The sequence below is a fragment of the Apteryx rowi genome, unplaced genomic scaffold (genome assembly GCF_003343035.1).
Source record: "Apteryx rowi isolate R43461 unplaced genomic scaffold, aptRow1 scaffold_813, whole genome shotgun sequence".
Taxonomy (NCBI): domain Eukaryota; kingdom Metazoa; phylum Chordata; class Aves; order Apterygiformes; family Apterygidae; genus Apteryx; species Apteryx rowi.
The window spans coordinates 83,790-105,607 of NW_020451109.1; the positions used below are offsets into that span (position 1 = coordinate 83,790).

General features: G+C 41.3%; 1 protein-coding gene across 1 annotated transcript in view; it reads right to left on the minus strand.

Annotated features, from left to right (window-relative positions):
* The window catches only part of COLQ (collagen like tail subunit of asymmetric acetylcholinesterase), a 31,424-nt gene extending 30,511 nt beyond the window's left edge, over positions 1–913 (minus strand). The window contains exon 1 of the mRNA XM_026089459.1: positions 815–913. Within this exon, the coding sequence (XP_025945244.1) occupies positions 815–913 (99 nt within the window). The remainder of the gene's footprint in view (positions 1–814) is intronic.
* Positions 914–21,818: the final 20,905 nt, after the last annotated feature.

Genomic DNA, 21,818 nt, shown 5'->3' on the forward strand with positions numbered 1-21,818 from the left:
AAATCAAATGCAGGCAGGATATTAGTTGCATCTCAAGCTGAGATGGACCTCTGAGGCACTGTGGTTTGATATAGATTGGATCAAAGACTGTCTCTTCTTTCACATATTATACCAAGTAATGCAATTCCTGCTCTTCCTGAGGACACCACCCACTGAGGTTACATTTAGCAGTCTGGTTAAGTGAGCAAAAACAAGGAAATCTCAACTCTGTTTTGAAACTTGACTAGTAGTTTGATATGCCTAAAAGAGGAGTGTGTGTGAGGTACCTGGCAGTATAATTACTGCTCACAGTCACTGGGTGAATCCACTCTCACCGTGCCTCATTCTGCATTACTGCTTGCTACATGCCCTTGTCATAAAATATGACTATTTTAATATATTAAGTCATTATATTAAGCCTTGGCTCAGGACTATTTCTCATGCGCTTCAGCAGTGGAGAACAGTCAGAGCACAGGAGAACAAGCACTTGCTCTCTGCCCAAATCTCTCCTTTATCCTCATGTTTGAAGCATTAGTATGGCACACTGTTATATACTAGCTCCTTTCAGCTAGTGCTTTTACCTACGTGGGTGGACAGACAGATTTCTAGTTTTTCAAATTCCTCAGAAAATATATTATATCCTGTTCAACGATTCCCCCATTACTTAGGACAGCATTTCCCTCAGTCCTGCTGCACAGAAAATAGCTGTCCACGTGAATGTGATCTACCAAAGTGGCTACCCAAGAAGCAAGACATCAGGTGCTTCATTATTTTGTCTTGTCTCAGTAACAGATCTGTTAGTGAAGTCAGAGAGATGCCTCTGGTCGGCAGTTACCTGAGAATAGAGACCTGCTACTGTTGGTTCCACCGGTGCCCGATTACGGCAAACTTTGTGTGTAAAGACAAGCCAGGAGCAAGGTCCAAGGAAATGCATTTCGTAAACTTCATTTCAACTCCTTTTCTTAACAAGAATATTTTTATGAAGTGGCATTTCTTTCATCTCTCCAGCAAAAATTGCCTGAGATTCCTACTGGCAGCAGAATTCAAGGGTAGTTTACACTACCCAGATTTTTTTTCTCCATCAAAATAGTATTTGAGATGATTCCTTTGAGAGACAAGTCATGTGAAGTCTGAAAGGGTCCATTATTAAGAGTCTTCCTGAACTTTTCCTGCCAGATTTGAAACTCAACAGAAAGACCCAACTAAGGGGAAAGGTAGAAGACTTTATAATAAAGAATAGAGATATGTTGTTTCATTTAAAGCTTTAAAGTACACACTGACAACACCAATGACCTTTAAAAAGTAGCAAAGATTTGAGTTTCCTGTATCCATTTGCACAAGCAATAAAATAAAATAAAATGTACAGTTAAATTCTGCATTGGCTTATGCTGAATTCAGTCACTCTTACACAGCTGTAAAGAACTCACTATTCAATTTAACTGCACATACTTCTGTGGTTATCTTAATTTCAGGACTGTATTTGAACATATTATACTTGGACTAAATTGCATATTATTAAAGCAATGGACAATTTGTAATTTCAAAGCATATAAAATGTGACTATTTTATTATATTAGGCCACATTCCAATATCATCAGGCTTTCTTAGTAATACCTTATTCCATGATCTAGTTAACTTTCAATAGGATTATTACCATTCAGCATGAATAAGTGTATCAAAATCTGCCCTAGTATGACCTAATTGCTAAAAGACCACTATCCGCCATGGCAGAAAAACATTTATATTGCTGCAATTGTACTGCTACTTTAAAAAATATTTAACAGATGAAAATGTCATTCTTTAAATATTTTGCAAAGGGAAGATTAAATACAGATGTACTTATAAAGCTTTAATGGGATACTTAACCATGTTCTCATAAGTAAAGTCAAGTCCTAGGTTATATAATATTGGGATTTTCCTTTTAGGAAGCAAAGTCTGAAATTCTTTGGGGCAGTTTTCATTGTGAAAACTCTATAGCTAGTACAGTGAGCAGCAAAAGTGCAATTGATTTCAGTCTTTATAGCCTTGTTCCAATACTATACCACCATCAGGTAGACTGAAACACAGTTGAGATTTGTATAAAAGGTGAGAGCATGTACTGATCTCATATGCAGAGACAAGAACAAATGTTATATAATTATTACCATAACTTTACAGTATACAGTTATCAATTATATAAAGACATATGTAGTTCAAACTTCAGGGGCTCCATTATGAATCATGGTTATGTTCTGGAAGATGTATTTGTAAAGCAAATATATAAGAAAGATTGGCCCTAGGCCTGAGGACCTCCCATGCCAAGGGGTGGCAGGTGGGTCCAACAGAAGAGGGAGCAAAATATAAATGTGACTATAGGTATGAATGCTGTAACACAACCTTCCTATAAGGACTTCTTTTTATTAGTATGGATTTTGTAGCTGTGATAGATCCAAGGTTTAAAATCATTACAGTTTTGGCTTGGTTTATATCACAGATTACTTTGATGGGCTTACAGGCCTCCTGCAAAACCCATATATATTATTAGGCTCCAGATTAATTTTGTTTGCTGTACCCAGCTTCATGATACTCTCATCCCCATGAGTGGAAAAAATCTCAACCCAAGAATAGGACTGTCATAGTTTTCTGTGAAATGTGAAGACCCGGCCTACACAGCGAGCTCATTTACACATCTTGTACGGAAACTGCTCTTGCAACATCTTTAGCAGCAAAGAAAGTATTCAATAACAAAGGAAGACAAAATGAAAATGTCCTTATAAGCCTTGTCCAAGTGGTGGTTGAACACAGAGAACATAAAATTATAATAGTTGGCTCTAAAATAGAAATGCTTTAGCATTTTAAAATTCCAACTGTTATTATAGTCCAGATTATTTGTTAATATAATTCCAGAAAGTGCTTACATAAATCTCTGAATATATTGGTAATGATTTCTTCAAAAAATAATATATTTTAGACAAGCTGTTGCAACATTTCTTTCCCCCCCTCCTTGCAGGCTGCTTTTTGCTGGCTTTAGCTAGAAGCTGAAAGATCTTATCTGGGCCAGTCCAGCGCAGAGACAGAGGCTTTATCCCTTTGCCCGCCCGGAGCCCCGCTGACGCAGGGGTTGGGGTGCCRCCCCAGCCCTCCTAGGGCTGACCTTAAACACTAGCAGAACGCCCCAGCTGCAATGGAGGTACTACTGCAAAGAGCTGCCCCATGTCCAGTGTTCAGTTTACAGGATTTCACTGCAAAAAATGACATGGAAACCAGGAAAGGGAGTTTTATCCTAAGATCACAAAGGTGTAGGCCAACTGGATCGACCACGCTGTCAGAAAAAAGGACGTGCAACGAAAGAGACACATTTAACATGCCTCCTCCTTACTATTTGCAGCCGCATTCACCCAGCAAGCCCCGACGAGCAGCCAAGCTGCCATGCAACGGCTTCTCACCCCGACAGCGGCCTTGGCAGCCTGCCCACACTGCGCCTCGGCGGGGAGCTCCGGTGCCCGACATCTCCTCCAGGTGCTTCTCCCACCCAGACGGTGGGAATTCATAACAAGCAACCTGGGCAGACCTGTGCGTTAATGAACGTGGGCTCGTCTGTCTGAAAGCGAGACTTTCACCCGCTTTGTTTTCATTCTTTCGGGTGCCTCTGACCCTCCCCGCAAGCATGGCACCATGCCACAGGTATTAATCCATATATTTATTGCAAGGTGACCGAGGCACTCTTTCCCTTTTAAGTTTATACTGTCCTTGTGAAATGTGTCTTTTGGGAATTCRAGGTCAAAATCCTCTATTTACAGAGCAAATGCAACTGTTTGTTACTCTCTCCTGTTTCACATCCCTCCTTTAAAGCACCAAAGTCAGTACTGACCACACATATATTTGCTTTTTAAAAATGTGTCTTAGGAAGCTTCTTGATCCACAATGTGTGACTATAACAGTTGTAACAATGTGCAAATTAGCAAATAATCTGAAGCTCTCCTTGGTCTTTTGAACTTAGGCTGCATGGTGGATGGCCTAAATATAGCATGTCCTATACACTAGTTAATGTGTTTATATTAAAATATAAAGTAAATGTATCAGGTGCTATAGCTCACGTAATGGCATCTGTGCCAAGGAGGTGGGAGCCCTTCTGGTGACCCAGGAGGTTCCCGTGGGAGATACATGATGAAGCACACACGGTGCCATAGCCCTCACCAGCTTCTGGTCCCCTCCTATCTGAAATGAGGCTTCAAATTCTTTACGGAACAGACCAAAGTTGAGCAGAAATCATTTCCCCATCCTTTTGATAGAAAATGGAAAATTTCAGCCAAAACCTTTCGAGTTTCTGTTCAGTCAAAAAGACCTAATACAAATGTGAAAATGTTCTGTGCCAGAAACCCAGTTTCTAACCCCCAAAGTTGCTACCAGTTGGGACAGTAGTTCAGAGTGCTTTAACAGCTGGCTCATGCTCAGAAACCATCATCATAAATAAATAAATAAATAAATAAAGGGATTTAAAATTAGCTGCTGTCCAAAAAGCTTGACAATAGCACAAACACTGGCAGGCTGCCTAGACAGTGGCTTGCAGTGTTCACCTAGCCAGAGGAGGAATGTCCTGTTCTCCGTCCCCACCTAATATTCAGCTCCCAGCTCGGCTCACCGGGAGCCAGACCCTATCTGAGCCCTCTGTAGGGTGGCCGGCAGCTGGTGGGCAGCTGCCGCTTTGCAGGTTAGTGTTAGCAAACACCGCAGAAATGGCAAGGCTCAGGAAAGCAAAGGCGCATGTGAAATTTCTAAGCAAGGGAAAGGAATTTTACTTCTTATATGCAAATACTTCAGGCATTTAATGCATGTATATGTGCATATATGAGGGCAATGCACCTGCCTAAAGATTATATGCTCTTTTCTCAGATTCGTTAGGTAAGAAAAATTCTGAAATTAGGACACCGAAAGAGAGGACTGTTTGCTTATATTAGCTTTGGACCCCAATTTGAGGAGAACATAAAAGTCCCAATAAAATTTGAAGGATGGAACACTTCAGTGGGCTATAAAATGGGTTTAYAAATAAACCCATGGCTTATGAATAAATCACAATAACCACAAACAGGGCTATTTTGTGCAATTTTGCTTCTATTACCTTCCATTTGCAGAGCTTCAGAGCTCTAGACACTGCTAGTTAATGTTAAAAACACTCTGTGCTCTCCTTCGGTGAATAAGAAACTGAGGCACAGAGAAGTTAAGGAACTCCCCCAGAGTTATGGATGGCTCAATTACAAAACCAGAAACCAAGTTTCCAGTCACAGTATCCTGTCTCAGTCATTTTATGAACTGGGTTAGAAAACACAATGGCTTTTCACTCCAGAAAAATGTTACAAATACTCTGAGTATTAAAACCGGAGAACAAAATACAGTCCCTACAAGGCCTGAAATCCTAAAGGTTAATGCAAGGTGGCTGCTGTGTTGGCCCCAAAAGACTCCTGTAGGTAATCTGCTGCCACACAGATCTCTCTTACTTTAGCTGTAGGTTTAGTAGTGACAAGGCAGAGAAACATCAGTGCCACGTTTCTGCAAGCGCAAGATCATAATCTGTCGGTGCTAGCAAGGATCAAAAGCTATATTTGACTTTGATGTTGGTCCACAACATGTTCAAGCAGTCACAGGCAATGTGGGCACTGCTGTGCACTCAGAGGGACTTCAGAGAAACATGCCTGAATTCCAGTTTGAAACCCTGATACCATGGACTAAATTAATTACTCATGCCTCCCTCATTTCAAAAGATTCACAGCCCAGTGGACTTTATTTTCCTGCCTTTCACACAAAATAACTCTGTACTGATGTGATATTGTAAAAACTTGTACCTTTGTCACCCAAAGAAGCTGAAAATATTCACTGACTCCTTTCCCCATGGAGAAGAAAATAGAAATTATAGCCCTGGCTTCTACAGACAAAGCGTCTCCCTTTATTTGTGTGGATTTTCAGGGACACTCATTTATGCATACACACTTCCTGGGAAAAATGGTTAACAGCATTTTTCTCTTTCCCCTCAGAGTCCCAGTCCTCTCCTACAATCTTTCTCCATCTTCTCATCCCAAATCCCCTTTCACCAGTACAATCCCATGCATTCAGAAAGCATTCCCCCAAATTCCTTTCCATTAAAGAGATGATTCCTTAAGAGCTGAGAGGGGAAGAAACAGAACATTTAAACTGGTTTCTGTTAATTCCTGTTGACTTTGTCTTTCCCTCCTATTTCTGAGCTTTCCCTCAGAGAAGTCCTCCTAGAAGTCCTTTCCCAGTCCTCTTCTACCTACAAAGCTGCAGCATGAAATAGGTCTGTAAAGCCTCCCACACTATTTTTTGCATTTAATCCTAGGACCGATYTATGACACATTCAACACACCTTTCATCTAAACCAGTACATTATAAATTTCTTTCCTTCATGTAAGTGTCCTACTCCTAAGATGGTGAAACCGGTTCAGAACCTTTTAATATTCCCTATATGCCACATGCCACATAAACTCTTCATTTTATCTGAGAGCATACAATTTCCCTGGGGAAAACATGAGAGCCCTTGCAAATCTGGCCTTGGGGTTACACCACGGTTCAAATTTTGTGGGTCCTCTTGGTGTTCTTACTTAGTCTGAGGCAGCATTATGGCATATCTCTGACTGCTGTTTCATGAAGCATCTGGAGGAACTGGGTTTGCTGTTCCTGTTCTCCTTGGTACGTTTTACATGGGTAGCTAGTAAATTAGCTGATTATTTTCTTATCTCATTGGTATGTGGTGGTGAAAACATTCTGAGTTCAGAGTTTCTTGATCTGCAGGTAACTCTCACAGATAGAAAAATGGGGTGCAAAAAATCCACAAGACTTTCTGGCAGTAATTCACTTTCACCTCATGTAAATACTAATCCACTATCAGCAAAGCTGCCTGTCCTTACCTTGGATTCGGAGGCCTGAGTACATGGAACAACACACTCCTCACAAAGCACTTTCATTGAGGAATCCTTATGTACAGTAGCAAAAAAGCACATGATATGGCTCTATCTCCTGCCTGCGTTTTACTGAAGGAAAACGTACAAGTGGTTCATCAGATGTTCACCAGGAACATGCCTGTCATTTTTCAAGGCATGCTATGATCTTGGAATAAACTTTTACTATGTTTTAGTATACCCATGTTTTACTGTTTCCTCTCACAGGTCCACGCACCATTTTAATCTTTAATTTCCCAGCTTTCCCTGTGTGCCCAGCCAGCTCTCCTGGACATGTGCTGAACGAATCCTATGCTGCATTATAGCTGAATTTGTCAACTGATTTTGCAGTCACACACTATTCTAGCACCAAGAGCTAAAGACTGCAGGCCATGAGTCAAAGGCTGCACGGCCCATCCTGATCTCAAACTTCCTCCTGTATAAACACTGATGACATTTTTCTGTAGATTTAGCCAGGACTAACAGTTTCTCTTCAGTAACACAATAATTTATCTCCTGCTGCAATTCCTGCTATCGCTCTCTTGGTGCTCCTGGGCCAGTACCAACCACCCACTGTAAGCACCAGCCTGTGTGTCCAACATGGAATGGGCTTTGAAAAACAGGGAGCCTAAAACACCAACTCACAGGCTGTTCCTTTACTATGTAGAGGTTTGGTAATATTGACAAACCCTCAGAAAAACTGCCTGTAATAGGAGCAGAGGCCTACAGGCTGTGTCTGTCTGCAAGCACACTGGGAATAAGCTAATTTTAGGGTGTTTCAGATCATCAGTGGAAATTGAAAGACTTCCACAGACTGAAGTTAGACACCTGCCTTGCCACCTACTAAATAAATATTTTCCCAGAAAACAGTCTGACTTGACTGCTGGTTTAATGCAGGCTTCCTGTATTTCAAGGGCCAGCAATGAAACCTGGTTTCTACATTTCAGGATACCTCTGCCCCCATCAACTCTTCACACGAAGCCAACCAGGTAATTGGTGCTGGATCCTTCATATTAAACCAAATGCAGGGAATACCTGGTCCTTTGACCTGGTTGTCTACATTTCCTCAAGCGCATGAAAGACTCACATTCATGATACTCACCCTAACCAGCTCACCCCACTGAACACTTCCCCCTTGTTTGCATTAGAGTCAATTAACTTCTTTTGACAAACTGAGTGTCTCACCGTTCAGTAATGCCATGAGCAGCTTAGAAGCCCTTTTCCCTCTTGCGTGTTGGATGTAGAGCTGAACTTACATGGCAGCGTCCAGCTTCCTCACAAGCGGCTGCGTCCTCTTCCCATTCACCGCTGCAAGGGAAATGCCACAGCCTCTTCAAGGTGTCCTCTCCATGTTCCTCACCCTCAAGTCCAAGTGGATTTCTATTCACTGATCTACTGCTAATTTCACAGGACCTCCTTCACTATTGCAGCTTGGGCCATGCTTTCCCTTGGGTCGCCCTGCCCAACAGCAAGCCAGGTGCAGGCACGGTGCCAGCGGGCAGGCAGCGCACTGACTTGGCTGCTCTGCTCTCATGGGTCTCAGCGCATGCCTTGCACCAGGAGTCACAAGAGGGGGGTCTATGGATCCCAAGGTAAATTCACCCCTGAGTATTATCCACACTGAGCTGAGCAGGTAAACTGATGTGGGATTCTTGCAGACTGCATCTACTGGGGAAGAAATTAAAGATAAAGTCAAATCGGATGTTTCTTTGATGCAACCGTATTTGTTTTAAAGACCCATTTCCTGGAATGCAACACTAATCACATCTTACTAGACTATTTTTTTGCTACCAGTCTAAGCCTTTCTCCAAAAGCTGTTCAAAAGCTGCTGCCTTTATCATCTTAGAATCAGGCCATTCAAGGTAGCAACTAGACAGCCCTCTTTTCAGTTTAGCTTTCCAGCTACTCACTTGGCCTGTAATGTGTAAATGGCCAAATAAACCTTTCCAAGGAATTTTCTATTCTCTCAAGCTAAAGAGAYTTTGCATTAGTAGAATCTGTTGCCTCCCTCTGGGCTTCTGTGAGCTACAAGAAGACAGAAAACTTCTAAATGTTCAGTCAAGTCCACCTCTAGCCAGCCAGTTCCCTATCCAGGAAAGTGGTTTATCCTATGGCCAGTGACACTTTGATTTCCTTCTCATAATGAAGCTATAGCCTTTGMCCCTGCTTCACTTTCATAACGAATTTTTAGTCTTATCAAGGCTTTCCTGCTCAGACCTATTTCATGAGAAACCTTCTGAACCACGGTGTTAGGTCCCCTTCTGGGACCATGCTGACTTTCCAGGACAGAGCTAAGCTTCCTTATCTGGATTAACCTTTTTGCTCCCCAAAAGATTCACCTCTATTTGCTAGTCACCCTTCAGGCTATTTTCCCAATAGCCTCTAGCTGCTGCCTTTGAGAATCTTCCAACTTTTGTTTCTGGTCTTTTAAATTTTAAATTCCTTTTCACGTTTATTATTCCTGCAAGAACTCTCAACACTGTTTTTCCTTTGTGATTTTACAAAAATAAATGTTTACAATCACTCTCCCTAGAAACTAAAAACATGCACCTCACAGCTCTGCTATCCTTTCTGACAATATATATCAATCTTACAGGTTGTTTCATCAGAGGACGAAATTGCTGATGGAGTCAGATATACCTTTTGCAAAAAATCTACAATTTTTTCATAGGACCAGGACCCTGATCCTTACAATGCCATGGAATCAAACTGCAAGACACCATTCCTTTGCTCACAACCTTAACTTTTTTCAGCCTGCCTAAGAGCTCTTTCTGGGAGCATGGGACTGGGACCGACATGCTGTGCTTGGACAGCTTCAGGCACATGACCTGGGTGCTACAGGTGGACCCCAGGCACTGTGGCCGCGGGTTGCTGGCATCCACCTAATCCCGTCTTGGCTTTGCCGAGGGGTGACYGAGCCGCCAGGCAGCAGCTAAGTGCACTGCCGGGTGCTCCCTGTCGAAGCTGCCAGCCCATGCAATTCAGATCTCCTGTCACCGCGGCTGTATTTGTGCCATGGGTCCTTCTTACTGCTTCAACAACGTTAGGCCACAAGAAAGCTGAGCTGGTTTTTATAGTTATCCCATATGAGGTCTGGTCATGGGTGAGCATTGCACCTTCCAGATTCAGAGAGGCTATGCCAGCTACCCCAATGGTGTTTGTTTTCTTTAAAAAATGGGTTTGACAGGCAATGGACAAAAATAATGATGTTAGCAATATTGTCAGTAGTGTTCAGAAATTACAGTCCCATTTCATTCCCTTAAATTAATCAACTGTATTCATTTCACAGGGCTGCGTATCAATATTGATTGCAGGAAAAAGTTCAATCAAGTGACACCTTTATGTCATGGATAAAAGGAAGTTTGGGTGAGAATAAGCATTGAGATATTGCTTTTCCTCTCCAGCTGTTGCTGGTATTTTAAGTAACTTCCCATCTCCCTGTAAAACCTCAGAGACCTTCAGCATAGATCAGTAGGAGAAGGGAGGAGAAGGACGGAGGGGGAAAGGAAGAKAGTCTTTCTACAACCTGAATTTAGAAGAAGGCTTGCTTCAGTCTCGTTCTTACCAGATGCAGTCTGGTCCACTTAACCCTACTAAAAATGAGTATAAAATTCATGCCTAGTTTTTCAGTAGGTAATTACAGTAGTGGAGGCACTCAGATGTCATGCTCAAGTGGACAGTGCAGGAACCTCAGTAGAGCAGAGCTCTGAAAAGTGATAGTAAAGGACATCATAAATATGGTATCTTTAGGAGGAGATAGGACAGGTTGCCCTGAAAACAAACCTGCTGTCTCCAGGAGGCTTGAGTTACATCCCCCGGAGGTCCCTGCTGCCATGCAGGACCATGGTCACATGCTTGAATGTGTTGCAATATTATTCCCTGAAACATTTCCTCCAGAAATGATGTTTCAGCACCAGTAAAACTGATGTTTGGTGCTGACACCACATTTTAAAAACTTCCAGGAACAGTGATGCCATGTTGCTTGAGGCTTGTGGGACTAAACGATGGAGTTTTGGCAGAGAAAGCGAAAATGATCCAAACTGTTTTTCTCTCCCCAACTATTGCATATCATCAAGAAACATTTTTTCCCCTGCAGGTTGTTTATATCTGCTTTCTAGTTATTGCCTTGTGACCTACTAACCTTTTCATTTGTGACCTCTTGCTATGGAAAGATGTGTGAGGACAGAAATAAAACTACTTTTAGATCAGAATTTTTCAGGCATATCTGGAAAATAGCCAAATATATTTTTACAACTATAGGGAAGACAAGTCATTGCTTAATAACATCCTTGCTGTTAAATGTGATTAGTTTTAGAGTTTGCAAGTGTAGTGCTAAAACCTGTTCTTTAAATGTGAAATTAAGTCTTGGTGCCAGATGTAAATACTAAACTAAGCTGACAGCCACAGAAGAGAACATTTGTGAAGCCATTAAAATAACTGAGAACCTGGATGGAATTGATTCAGCCTCGGTACCTACTGTGAGATTTCTACCAGAAAATAGAGAACTTTGCTTCTTCCTTAGGAGATGTTTTGTCAAATGCAGATGCAATTAAACCACTAAAGGATTTTCTTTTATTATGTGACTTTTCATACAAAATAAAGAATCTCTTGACCCCATTAGTGAGCAGTATTTGACACAAAGGTACGTAACAGCTCACCAGAGTAAGACTCCTAATCTAGCCCTGTGGTTGTGGCAATATGGCTGAATCATCCATTAGATGTTATTTTCCCACATCTCATCGAGTCAACATTTGCAATACATTTATAATAAAAGCCCTGCTAAGAGCTTGCTGGTTACAAAGGACAGCGGGCAGGTTTTGTGGGGCTTGGCCAGAAAAGTGCTGTGTGGGGCACCACGCAGAAGGGACCCCAGAGCGACAACGTGCCCAACCCCTTCCACCTCAGTGCCCCAGCGCTGTTCTGCCTCAGCTTTCTTGCTGGGGCAGATTTAGGGCCTCAAGCAGTTTCCCGACCTACTCGTTAGCACACTGAAATCGCTGTTGAGGTACAGACATACCCTCCTGCCCAAAAGCAGCGGTGGGGACAGCAACAGGCCATGCAGTTTTCCTTCCTATTTGCCTCTTCTACTATGTTTTCAGCAGAGGCAGGAACTTTCCCCTCAGAGGAGAAAGGACTTATCTGTTGGACTGTTATTTTTTAAGAGAGTAGTTTAAATGGCTTCTCTAGACAAACAAGTATGCTCCATATGAGAAAATCACTGCAAGAGAAAGCCCAGGCCCTGTAAGGGATGAAGACGTGAACTTGTTTATCTGACTGGAATCTACTAGCTTCAAATAAATGCACAGCTTCTCAAAATAGTTTTTCAGGTCTAATAACTTACATGCTAATGCAAGACAATTTGAAACATGCCAGCGAAGATAGGGTCTTGATGACTGCCGTATCTCAGCATTAATTAATATTAACCTCATGGAAAAAGCATACCCGACTGAACAGAAATGATAACTAAYGTAAATGCTTTTAGCATCTTATAGGACTTAGTAGAAAAGTATTAGTTTCTAGAGGTTCTATAGAATGGATTAAATTGTTTTTCAAAGGATGTACTTCTTCAAACAGTAGGCTTCTCTAGATGTTATCTAGATGTTAACTTAAGGCTTTCTGAAATGGCTACAGAACTCTAATGGCTGCATCCTTATTAAATGCTACAGGGCTTTTCCCCAAAGGACATCTGTGTTACTCTTGTGGCCATCAGAAACTTATTATTTGAAAAGGAGTATCTTAAAATGAATGCACTGTTCAAACCATTGGGAGTGAAGAGGTACAATGGGCTATAATACTAATCCTGCACATTTTAAAAGATTTTTTTAAACACCCTAGGAGAAATCACTCATACAGTTGTTATTTGGTGCAGAAATCTATCATCTCATACAAGCTATCCTGCTGATTACTGTTCCCTCATAAGTGCCTTAAATGTAATCCATCTGGCTCTGTGGTCACCACAGAGACTTTAGAGAGAGAGAAAGAGAAAGAGAGTGTGTGTCTTTAAATCCATCTGTGAGACTGATTTTATGCAGTCTTAAAATTTGCAGCCTTTTGGTCACTGTCTTGATATTACAGACATAGGGAGGATCTGAAGGTATAGCAGACCTTGACCTATAAATCTTACTTGAACCACCTCAGATTTGACACTGAAGAAATCTAGGATTTTAGTTAGAAGCATCTCTACTGACAGATAAAGAATAGCGGAAAGAGGCGGGAGAGAGTAATTTGCTGTAAAATGATGGAAGTTCATTGAAGAGAGTCAGAGTTCTTGTCAACTTTCCCCTTCCTTTCCACAGAAAGTGGTTAGGGGAAAGTCTTGCTGATTAAACCAGAAAATCTATTAAGTGGGATTTCCAGTGCCCTGGCTCAGCTGCCAATTAATTTGTTTTGCCTTTGCCTAGCAGGGATTTTCCATGCAGTAGACTCTCATTTGCTATGTCAGTCATCTGAGTATTTGTTAGTGTCATAGCCAGAGCGCATGATGTTTATTCTGCTAACATCCAGCTGGGAGTCCGGCAGCACTCATTGAGGTCAGAGCTTTATTTATAGAAGCAGATATACATTGAGACTCATTTTCTTTCCTTTACTGTAATCTACCTAAGCTCATCCAAAATAGAAAGAAACATGCAGACATGTAAGTAATACACTAATTGGGCCAGATCCTCCAGTGGCACGAATCAGCACAGGACCCCAGAAGCCAACAGGAAAAAATGCATTTCAGAGCAGCTGAGGATGTTGTCTGTTATTTCTAACAGGGAAGGGAAGGGAGAGGTTTAAAATCAGAAATAATAAAGCAAAAAGCAAAAACAGCCATGCAACAAAAATCTCCTAGCATGTGTCAGTACAGGTCTGCAACATAAAATTCCTTTGCTAAGATCTGCAGTGGAAATATTTTTTCTCCTGTGTTCCCGATCACTGGAAGTGTAGGAATTGGAGTGCAGAGGAGAGGTCCAACCAAAGAAAAGTAACAAGACTTAAAGCAATTTACCTGCTGAAACTGAGAAGACATTGTCAACGTACGAAGTCTGCGATAAAGCAAAGCAGAAGACAAGCTGAAGGCAAAATCCCCAGGCAGCAGGGCTGAGGGCAAACATGCTGGCTGCACTCTGTAAATCCCGAGCTAGAGACGCAGGTCTGCTCTGGGGCTCTCCCTCTGCCTCGCCTCTCCTCTCTGCCTAGCTTGCCTGCTCCCTTCCTCTTTCCTCTCTGCCTCCGTGTGTGTGTGTGTGTGTGTGTGTGTGTGTGTGTGTGTGTACGTCTCTCTCTCTCTCTCTCTTTCTCTCCATGCCTTTAGGAAGGAAGAATGCCAACCATTTCCCATTAAATCTTCTCCTTACACTAGACAGTTATATTTAACTTCTGCCCTGGATTGCTTGCCCCTATTGTGGACATTGGCTGTTCAGACTGCAGCACGGGGGATTCTGGTTTTGTTAACAGAGGCAAAATGGCACTTTGGATAATAACAATGAAGAGCAGCAAAGCAAGAAATTATCAGCTGGACTATAAACAGCATCCCTCAGTACAAGCAACCAGACACTGATGTTGGGATGGATAAAATCCCTGACTGATCATCTTCTACAGGTCCCTAATTGCCCTAATGAGAGAGCTGAGCAGTGACCAAACATCTGTTTATACCTAATAGCGCTTCGCATTCACTTACGTAGCGCAGCTCAGCCTGAGGAGTGCCGCAAGGGCTCCACGAACCAGATAACCAATTATTATTTAGTATTTAAATGCAAACGACAGCACCGCTGATAGGGCCAGGCATCATGCAAATGCAGAGAGTTTACTGACAGGGTGCAACAGGTGGATGAAACAATACGTGTGCCATTACAGGGCGGCCGTGAAATGCGATCGRCTCTGGAGGTGGTGACAGCCAACACACTACGCAGCAGCGTGGGAAGAAAACAAACCTCTGATTTTCTGAAGAGCAATGTGCGCCTCTGTTACCTGCCCAAAAGCTTAGTGTTTCTCTGTCTTAGTCCATTTAGCAGAGCTTTGTAAATAGTTTTCTGCCATCAGAATAACTAGTACAGGACTAGTGCAGGTCTGGGAAGGGTCCTTCACACATTGCCATTCTGCTTGGAATCTGATAGCAGTTTCCATTAGAAGAAAAAGGTACTCTTTCTGCGTGAAAACCATCATTATTCCCTCCCTTCCAGTTGGAGATGGTTTTCTTTGCCCACTATTTATTCTTCCTCCCAAGACAAACATGGAAACCTTTTGGATTGATYACAGAATTGATTTTTTTTTTCATTTGACAAAAGTATTCACTGATATAACAATGACATGTCCCCACTCATCTTAACTTCTACTGAGTATTTTAACAATTAGTAAAGGCCAGAGTGATGTATTTGCACAATTCCAGTCAAACAGTCCTGGCTTTTACTTTCAATATATTTCGAACATATTAACAAAAATCTTTCTAAATGGAATGGGTTGATAGGAACAATCACATCTGTCTTACATTATTAGTAAGGCAGACATTTCTACCCTTAGCCTTAAAGGACATGCTTAATACAACAATAATGCTTTCTAAAATCTCTTTCCTGTATCGCAACACTTTGTATAACTGAATTTATTTTTTAATCTAGTTTGATCTACTTTATTCCACTGTCTGTTAATTTTTTTTGCATTTCACTGTTTTTAATGAAGATATTAGCTTGGCCCATTTCTTCTTCGAGCAATATGAACATGGATTAAATAAGTGCCAGTCGTTCTCTTAGCATGCTGCAACTCCGAAAGAAAGGCACAGTTCCTGGGAAGTTCATCATTGCAAGCCTTGAGTATGTAAGTCAAATGTCCAGTTGCCTGATTATAATAAGCAATGGACCATTCCAAAATTAAAAGCCTAGATGAAAACTGGAAAACAACTTTGTGTTCAAAGGAAATTCCTCTGAAAATGTCTTACCAACTCATTAGTTAGCCGAAGCAATAATTGGGCAACTTCAACAAATCCTCCTGAAGGTCTTTCCACTATTTCCAATAGTAGTCTTTTATTAATTGAAAATTCTGTAGCAATGAGTAGTACAAGGTATGTTCTATTTGACAAGGAGATTAATTCATTCAGTAATACTGCGAAGAACCCAGATGACACAGTAGGACCCACATTTTTCCCCTTCTCCTTCACCCCGTTATCAGGTTCAGTTCTCAATTCTTTGGTACTAGAACAGAAATGATATCTTTCGGTAAAAATGTAATGATCTCTTACTTAAAGAATATTGCAAGGAATTCTTTCACAACAGCCCTCTAGCTTTGCACCAGGTAGTTAAGGTTAATGATCTGACAATGTAAAGACAAGCTCTTGTATCCACCATCCAAATACTAATTAATAACAAACCAGATTTTTTTCTTCCTGCTTGTATTTACTGCAGCTACTGTTGTTGGTATAGTGAAAATCCACATTAAAATGATTTAATGGCCCAACCATTAGAGAGGATCCCATAACTCTTAAAGCTTGTTGCTACAGAGAGAAGAAGTGTATGTTGCATAATTCTTATTTGTGCCTCACCTAGAATTGCTACCCTGGTACCATGACTCCTGTTCATAGTATGGAAATACACTGGCTTCGGATCCCATTAGTTTAGGGAAGAAACACAACAAGGTATCCACACGCAGTGGCTTCCGAGTCTTGTAAGATACCTTACTGCCATAAGCAAGAACAAAAGGTTTTTGAGGACTTAACTTCAAAAAAATTGTTCCACAGTCAGAACCCCAGAACCCCAAATGTCATCTTAAGTCTAATGTTCAAAGACAAGGACCTCCACAGTTTTGTTACAGGAATCAAATGTGTTTTTAAAACTCCTATTTTGAATTGATACCATAACAACTAAGAAAATGTCAAAAGTCAACAAATTTTTTTGCAAGGAAAAAGAAAAAAACCTCAACAGTTTGCCTGTTCTAGTAGCTGTTGCATGACCTGTTCTGCTGAGATCTGAACTCTTAGAAGAAATGGATGGAAGAACCTACTGATCAATCCTACCATGGAAACAGAATTTATGAACCTATCTTTTCTGTAGAAGAATTAACGAATCTGTATTAAAAAGAAGGCTTCTTCCCAGTCCTATCCATTTTTGGTTGACAGGTCCCTCATTTACAAACCAAGGGAAAATTAATGTACTTAAGACATTAGCAATCTCAAGGTCCTGTATGAACACAGTTCTAATTAAAAGGATAATCAAGACTCTCTAGTTCAAAAGACTGAAAGCTCTTCTGCTGAGTGGGGCAAAGGCAAAACAGCAACTCAGTGTTAATGCAATAATTCAATAACAAATTATGTCAGCAAAGTAGTACATAATTCTGTTCCTTCAGTTAGTGCAGGACATGGAAAAGATTCCTTATAATTATGTTTTCGTTGCAAAACTTGTTAGTCATTTAGCAACAACTGTTTTTCACAACAAAAACACCTGTTGTTGTTTGCATGCATGCATCAGCCATGCCTAACATGTAGATTTAATAGTTTGACAACACAGCTAACATTACTTTGGAAGAAGGTATTCTCTACACGTACAAAGGCAGCTGCTGAAGTGGAAAAGATGGCAAATGCAGAAAAACAAAAACTGGTTTCACAAAAAATGGCTTCATGGGTTTTTTTTGCTCATGTATTTAGAGTTCATTCTGGAGTCTGACTAGGAAAAGACTCACTAATTTTGTGATGAACTAAATTTGAACTTTCTCGTGTAGTTGGATGTATTTCACAGCTCCACCCACAGTGGTCACCCAGCAGGGTATCAGGTCATGGTACAGTTGGTCAGTTCGACCCAAGACAGTGCTCGCAGGTCTTCGGCATACCCTCTGGATGACGCATCCTGAGGGCAGGACATTGCTTCCTAGCAGCTTCCAAAAGCAACCAGCCTTGCAAATTAACCAGTTCCTGGATGCTGAATATTGCACAACAGCAATGGCCTCCTGGTGAGGGGCCTCATCTCTTTTCTATACTATGTATTTGCAGAAATGCAAAACTGGTAAAGAAAGCTGATTTATTTTTTACACCTGTCACAAGTTATTTGTTTCCAGAGCAGCCCAGCAGCTCTCACCCCATTTTAAGAAAGTTCAGATCCAAACTCAAGCTTTGAACCTTTAGGCCTGCTTCTTTTTCTTTTCCTATTAGTAATCCCCATGCATGCATTCTTTTTTCATTAACTAAAATGGAACAAACTGGAGTGTAAAAGGGTTATGAACATGATTAAAGATTATGGGATAATGCCAAGTGACTTCCATCAAAGCTGTCAGAAGAACCAATCCCACTGTGACCTTTTAATGTTGGAAGGCACAGCAAAGTAAATCAATTAAAAAACAATAATTCAGCTACTGACCTTTATAATATTATTGTCCTTCCCTGTTCCTGTTTGTTTCATCTGCCTTGTCTTTCAGACTGCAAATTATGTAGCATTTGCTGTGAGATTGTAAAATATTTTGCACCATGGTAAGAATGCTCTACTTCTGGCCGAGACTTTCAAGGCAGAAATATGTGACAGATAYGTAGAAAGCTGATGCTTCCAGGAAACACCCTACAGTGCACATACTGTAAAACCCACTTCGGCAGGAATCCTGTGGACTTGCTGAACATGTTGATCAAGTGTGCAGGAAGTCTGACGGCTCCCAAAGATGTACAGGTTCTGGCTATTTGGTGCATATACCACACATGTGGTATGTTCTTGTTGTGCTGGATTTACTGCAAAGGAGCAGACCACCATACAGGACATATGTAGGATACTTGATGCTTCTTGGATATTATGCAGTCATAATACATGCTTGTAGTCTGCACAGAATCAAGGGATGCATCCAGGATTGCCAGATACTTGGAAGTCCTAGACAAACACACAAAATCCTAGAACTGCTCATAGAAATAAGTTCCAATTAGAAAAAGAGGATGTCCGTGGAAATCCATGAGTACAATAGCCTTGAGAAGGGGAGTGCTGGCCAGCTGAGACCTACAGTTACTGCTAGTGTATAAGTGGATAAATAGCCATTAGCATCCTAGGGTGGTGACTCACAGAGAGCTGTAACCCTGTATGTTCTTGATATTTACATCCAGAGGAGATGGAAATAGTCTTCAGGGTAATTCTTTCATCTTATTTTCATTTGGATTGTCTATTTGCTATTATTTACTTCTATTAGTAAAGATCTGCAGAACTTGATGCTTGCACCAGTATCACTGCAATGCTGCTGGAGGCATAGGACAAGAGGGTATCTGGCAGTAATTGGCTCTCATGACTCATAAACATATAATGTTTATAATTTAGCCTGCTAAAGAAGTGCAATCAATTAAACACCACAAAGCAAATTTTCTTTTCCTCTGAACATTCTTTCTAGAAAAATATTAACATTATTGCTTTAAAGCTTACTCTGGTCCAGAGAGCTTCACAGATGCTGGCAATGCAGTATCCTGTACCTGATTCTCTACTATGCTACAGGCCTGTTTCATCACTAAGATGTAAGCGAACAGGGATCCTAACACCAGCGTGTACACACCTAGGAGAACACCCCTAAATATCGGCACTGCAGCCTTCAGTAGAGGATGCATGTCAGATGGGTGGCCAAAGCACCACTGATTCGGGAAATGACTTAATCATGAACGTAACCTCAGGCGTGCAAGTTAAGTCACTGAAGCCACCACTCCTGTTCCTGAAATCAAGCATGTGTGTTGCTGAGTCAGCGCCTGAAAAGCTTCAGTTACCTTGTCTTTAAAATAGTGCAATACCTCATCTTCTCACAGCTGGCTTCTCTCTCCTTTCATGGATTCTTCTGAACACTGAATATTTAGGGATCCTATGCCCTGCAGGATGCAAAACCAACCCCAGAGCTGTTGGCCATACTTGGGGAGCAGTAGCAGAGGACATGATTCGCGAGTTTATCTAAAGCCTGACAAAAGCACCAAGGTTATAAAGCCGAGAAGGGGTAAAGAAATAAGTCATAGTAGAACAGAAGGAAGAAGTAGCAGTTCGTTGCCAAGCTTGCTTGGGAGCTTTTAGCAAACGGATGGCCACGAGTGCTGGCAGTGACACAATGGCAAGCAGAAGTCCCACCACAGTATAAATGAGACTTCTCTGGCACCACACCTTAAGTTTTAAAGCTGCTGTGTTTCTAGAAGCAGATGACAAATTTCATGCTGATTTCAAAGGCTGCAGAGTCAGGCCATAGGTAGAGAGGCCCTGCCTTTTTATGGTGCTCTGAATGTTGAAGCCCAGCAGCACTCCGTTACTGTGGCAGCTTGCAGAACGGTTGGGCACTCCACATTGCCTAATCGTTCTGGTATGCCTGGGTTGCCGTCTTCTAAATAGAGGATAACAGCTGAGCCTAATCAAACTAGGCAAATGCACTTTCCAAGATCCCTTTGCAGAATTAGGCAGCTATAATTAAGGCTGTGTTAGTGTTTCCATTATAAAGTTCCACTTCTGAAGGTTCAATCATTTGTACTTAAGACATCTCTGCCAAGTGGCAATTTGGCATGGAGGGATGAAAACTTTGAATAAGATCAGCTCTTGTCGCACTAAGTTCATTAACAAAGGTCTCACTAATTTCAACTGTGCAGAATAAGGTCCAGCATTAGTTCCTTACCTATGGCAGTTTAAAATTCCTTGTAGGGCTGAAATAAATATAAATTATTTTGGGAAAAGCTAATATTTATTTTGTGAGCAGCTGAATGATATCACAGCTTCTGCAGAGTGAGCAGAAAGCTAAAGAGGTCTTTCATACCTAAATCCCAGCCATGTCTCCTTGCTGGAACAAGAATGTGCTGCTTTTAATGAAAGCCGAGGTGTACCTGCAAGTCCGCTGGTACCAATATCAGCACCTCACAGGTCCAAGGCCTTTAAAATGCCATACATGCACATTATCTTAATGACAGTGTCAAGGAGACAGATGACAAGTTCTTCAAACCCAGAAGTGTCAACTTTTTTTCTTTTACCTTTAATGTGCTGATTTCATCAGAGAAAGACTTTCATTCAGACACTGTGAAGCTCTAGCTTGGATGAGCACCTGAGGGTATGTCAACACTGCACTCAAACCATTACAACTGCAAGGTAATATAGGGGTATTCAAACCGGCTGCAAGTTAGTTAATATATATCCTGCAGCTGCCAAACAGAGAGCAGAAGGGACAATTTACTGCCTGACCATTTACTTCGGTTCTCAGGTAGGCTTGAGGGTTATGCTAAGTTTCACGCTGCAACAGCTACAGGTAGTCACTGCACAAAAACATACTTGGAAACACAGTGAATGCTTTCTGGAAGCAAGGGCCGCAGAAAACTTATGTTGCTGTGTAGATTTGGGGTCTAAAAAGGCTTAGATGGGACTTCCACTATCTTCCTCATTTGGAAGCATTATCGTCACTATGAACTACAGGCAAATCTCCCATCAATTACACAAGAAGTTAGAACAACTTCTAAGACATGAAAGTTGTTGGATTTCATGTGTCCCTGGTCATTTATACAACCCTAGATGGGTTACCAACACATCTCTTCAATTCCAAAATACAGTAACTTGAACTCTTTCTTCAGAGGCATCTCTTCACTGCATCCAGTTTAGACAGAATTTGCCCAAGGATATTACACAACTATTTCCTAGTTGGATTGCTCAGACAAGCTAGAGTTGACACAAATGAAAAAGTCAAGAAATTCTGGATGAAACTATTGTACACAACATTTTTAGTGGTGCATTTCTTTTATTCTCTTCCCTCCCCCCAAAGAAAAGACTGAYGAAAAATGAGTACTTCTTGGAGTATAGACTCAAGCAAGCAAATTGTCATTGTACTAATCTCTCTTATTTCTTTCTGCACTATTTCAGGCAGCTTAGAGATTCCTGGAAAGAACAGACACTGAAAGCATTTTCATTTATATCAGTGTGTGCCATAAATAGCTAGAAGGGTCTGCTTTACTGAGGACCTCTTTAAACCTTGTCCATCTGGTTT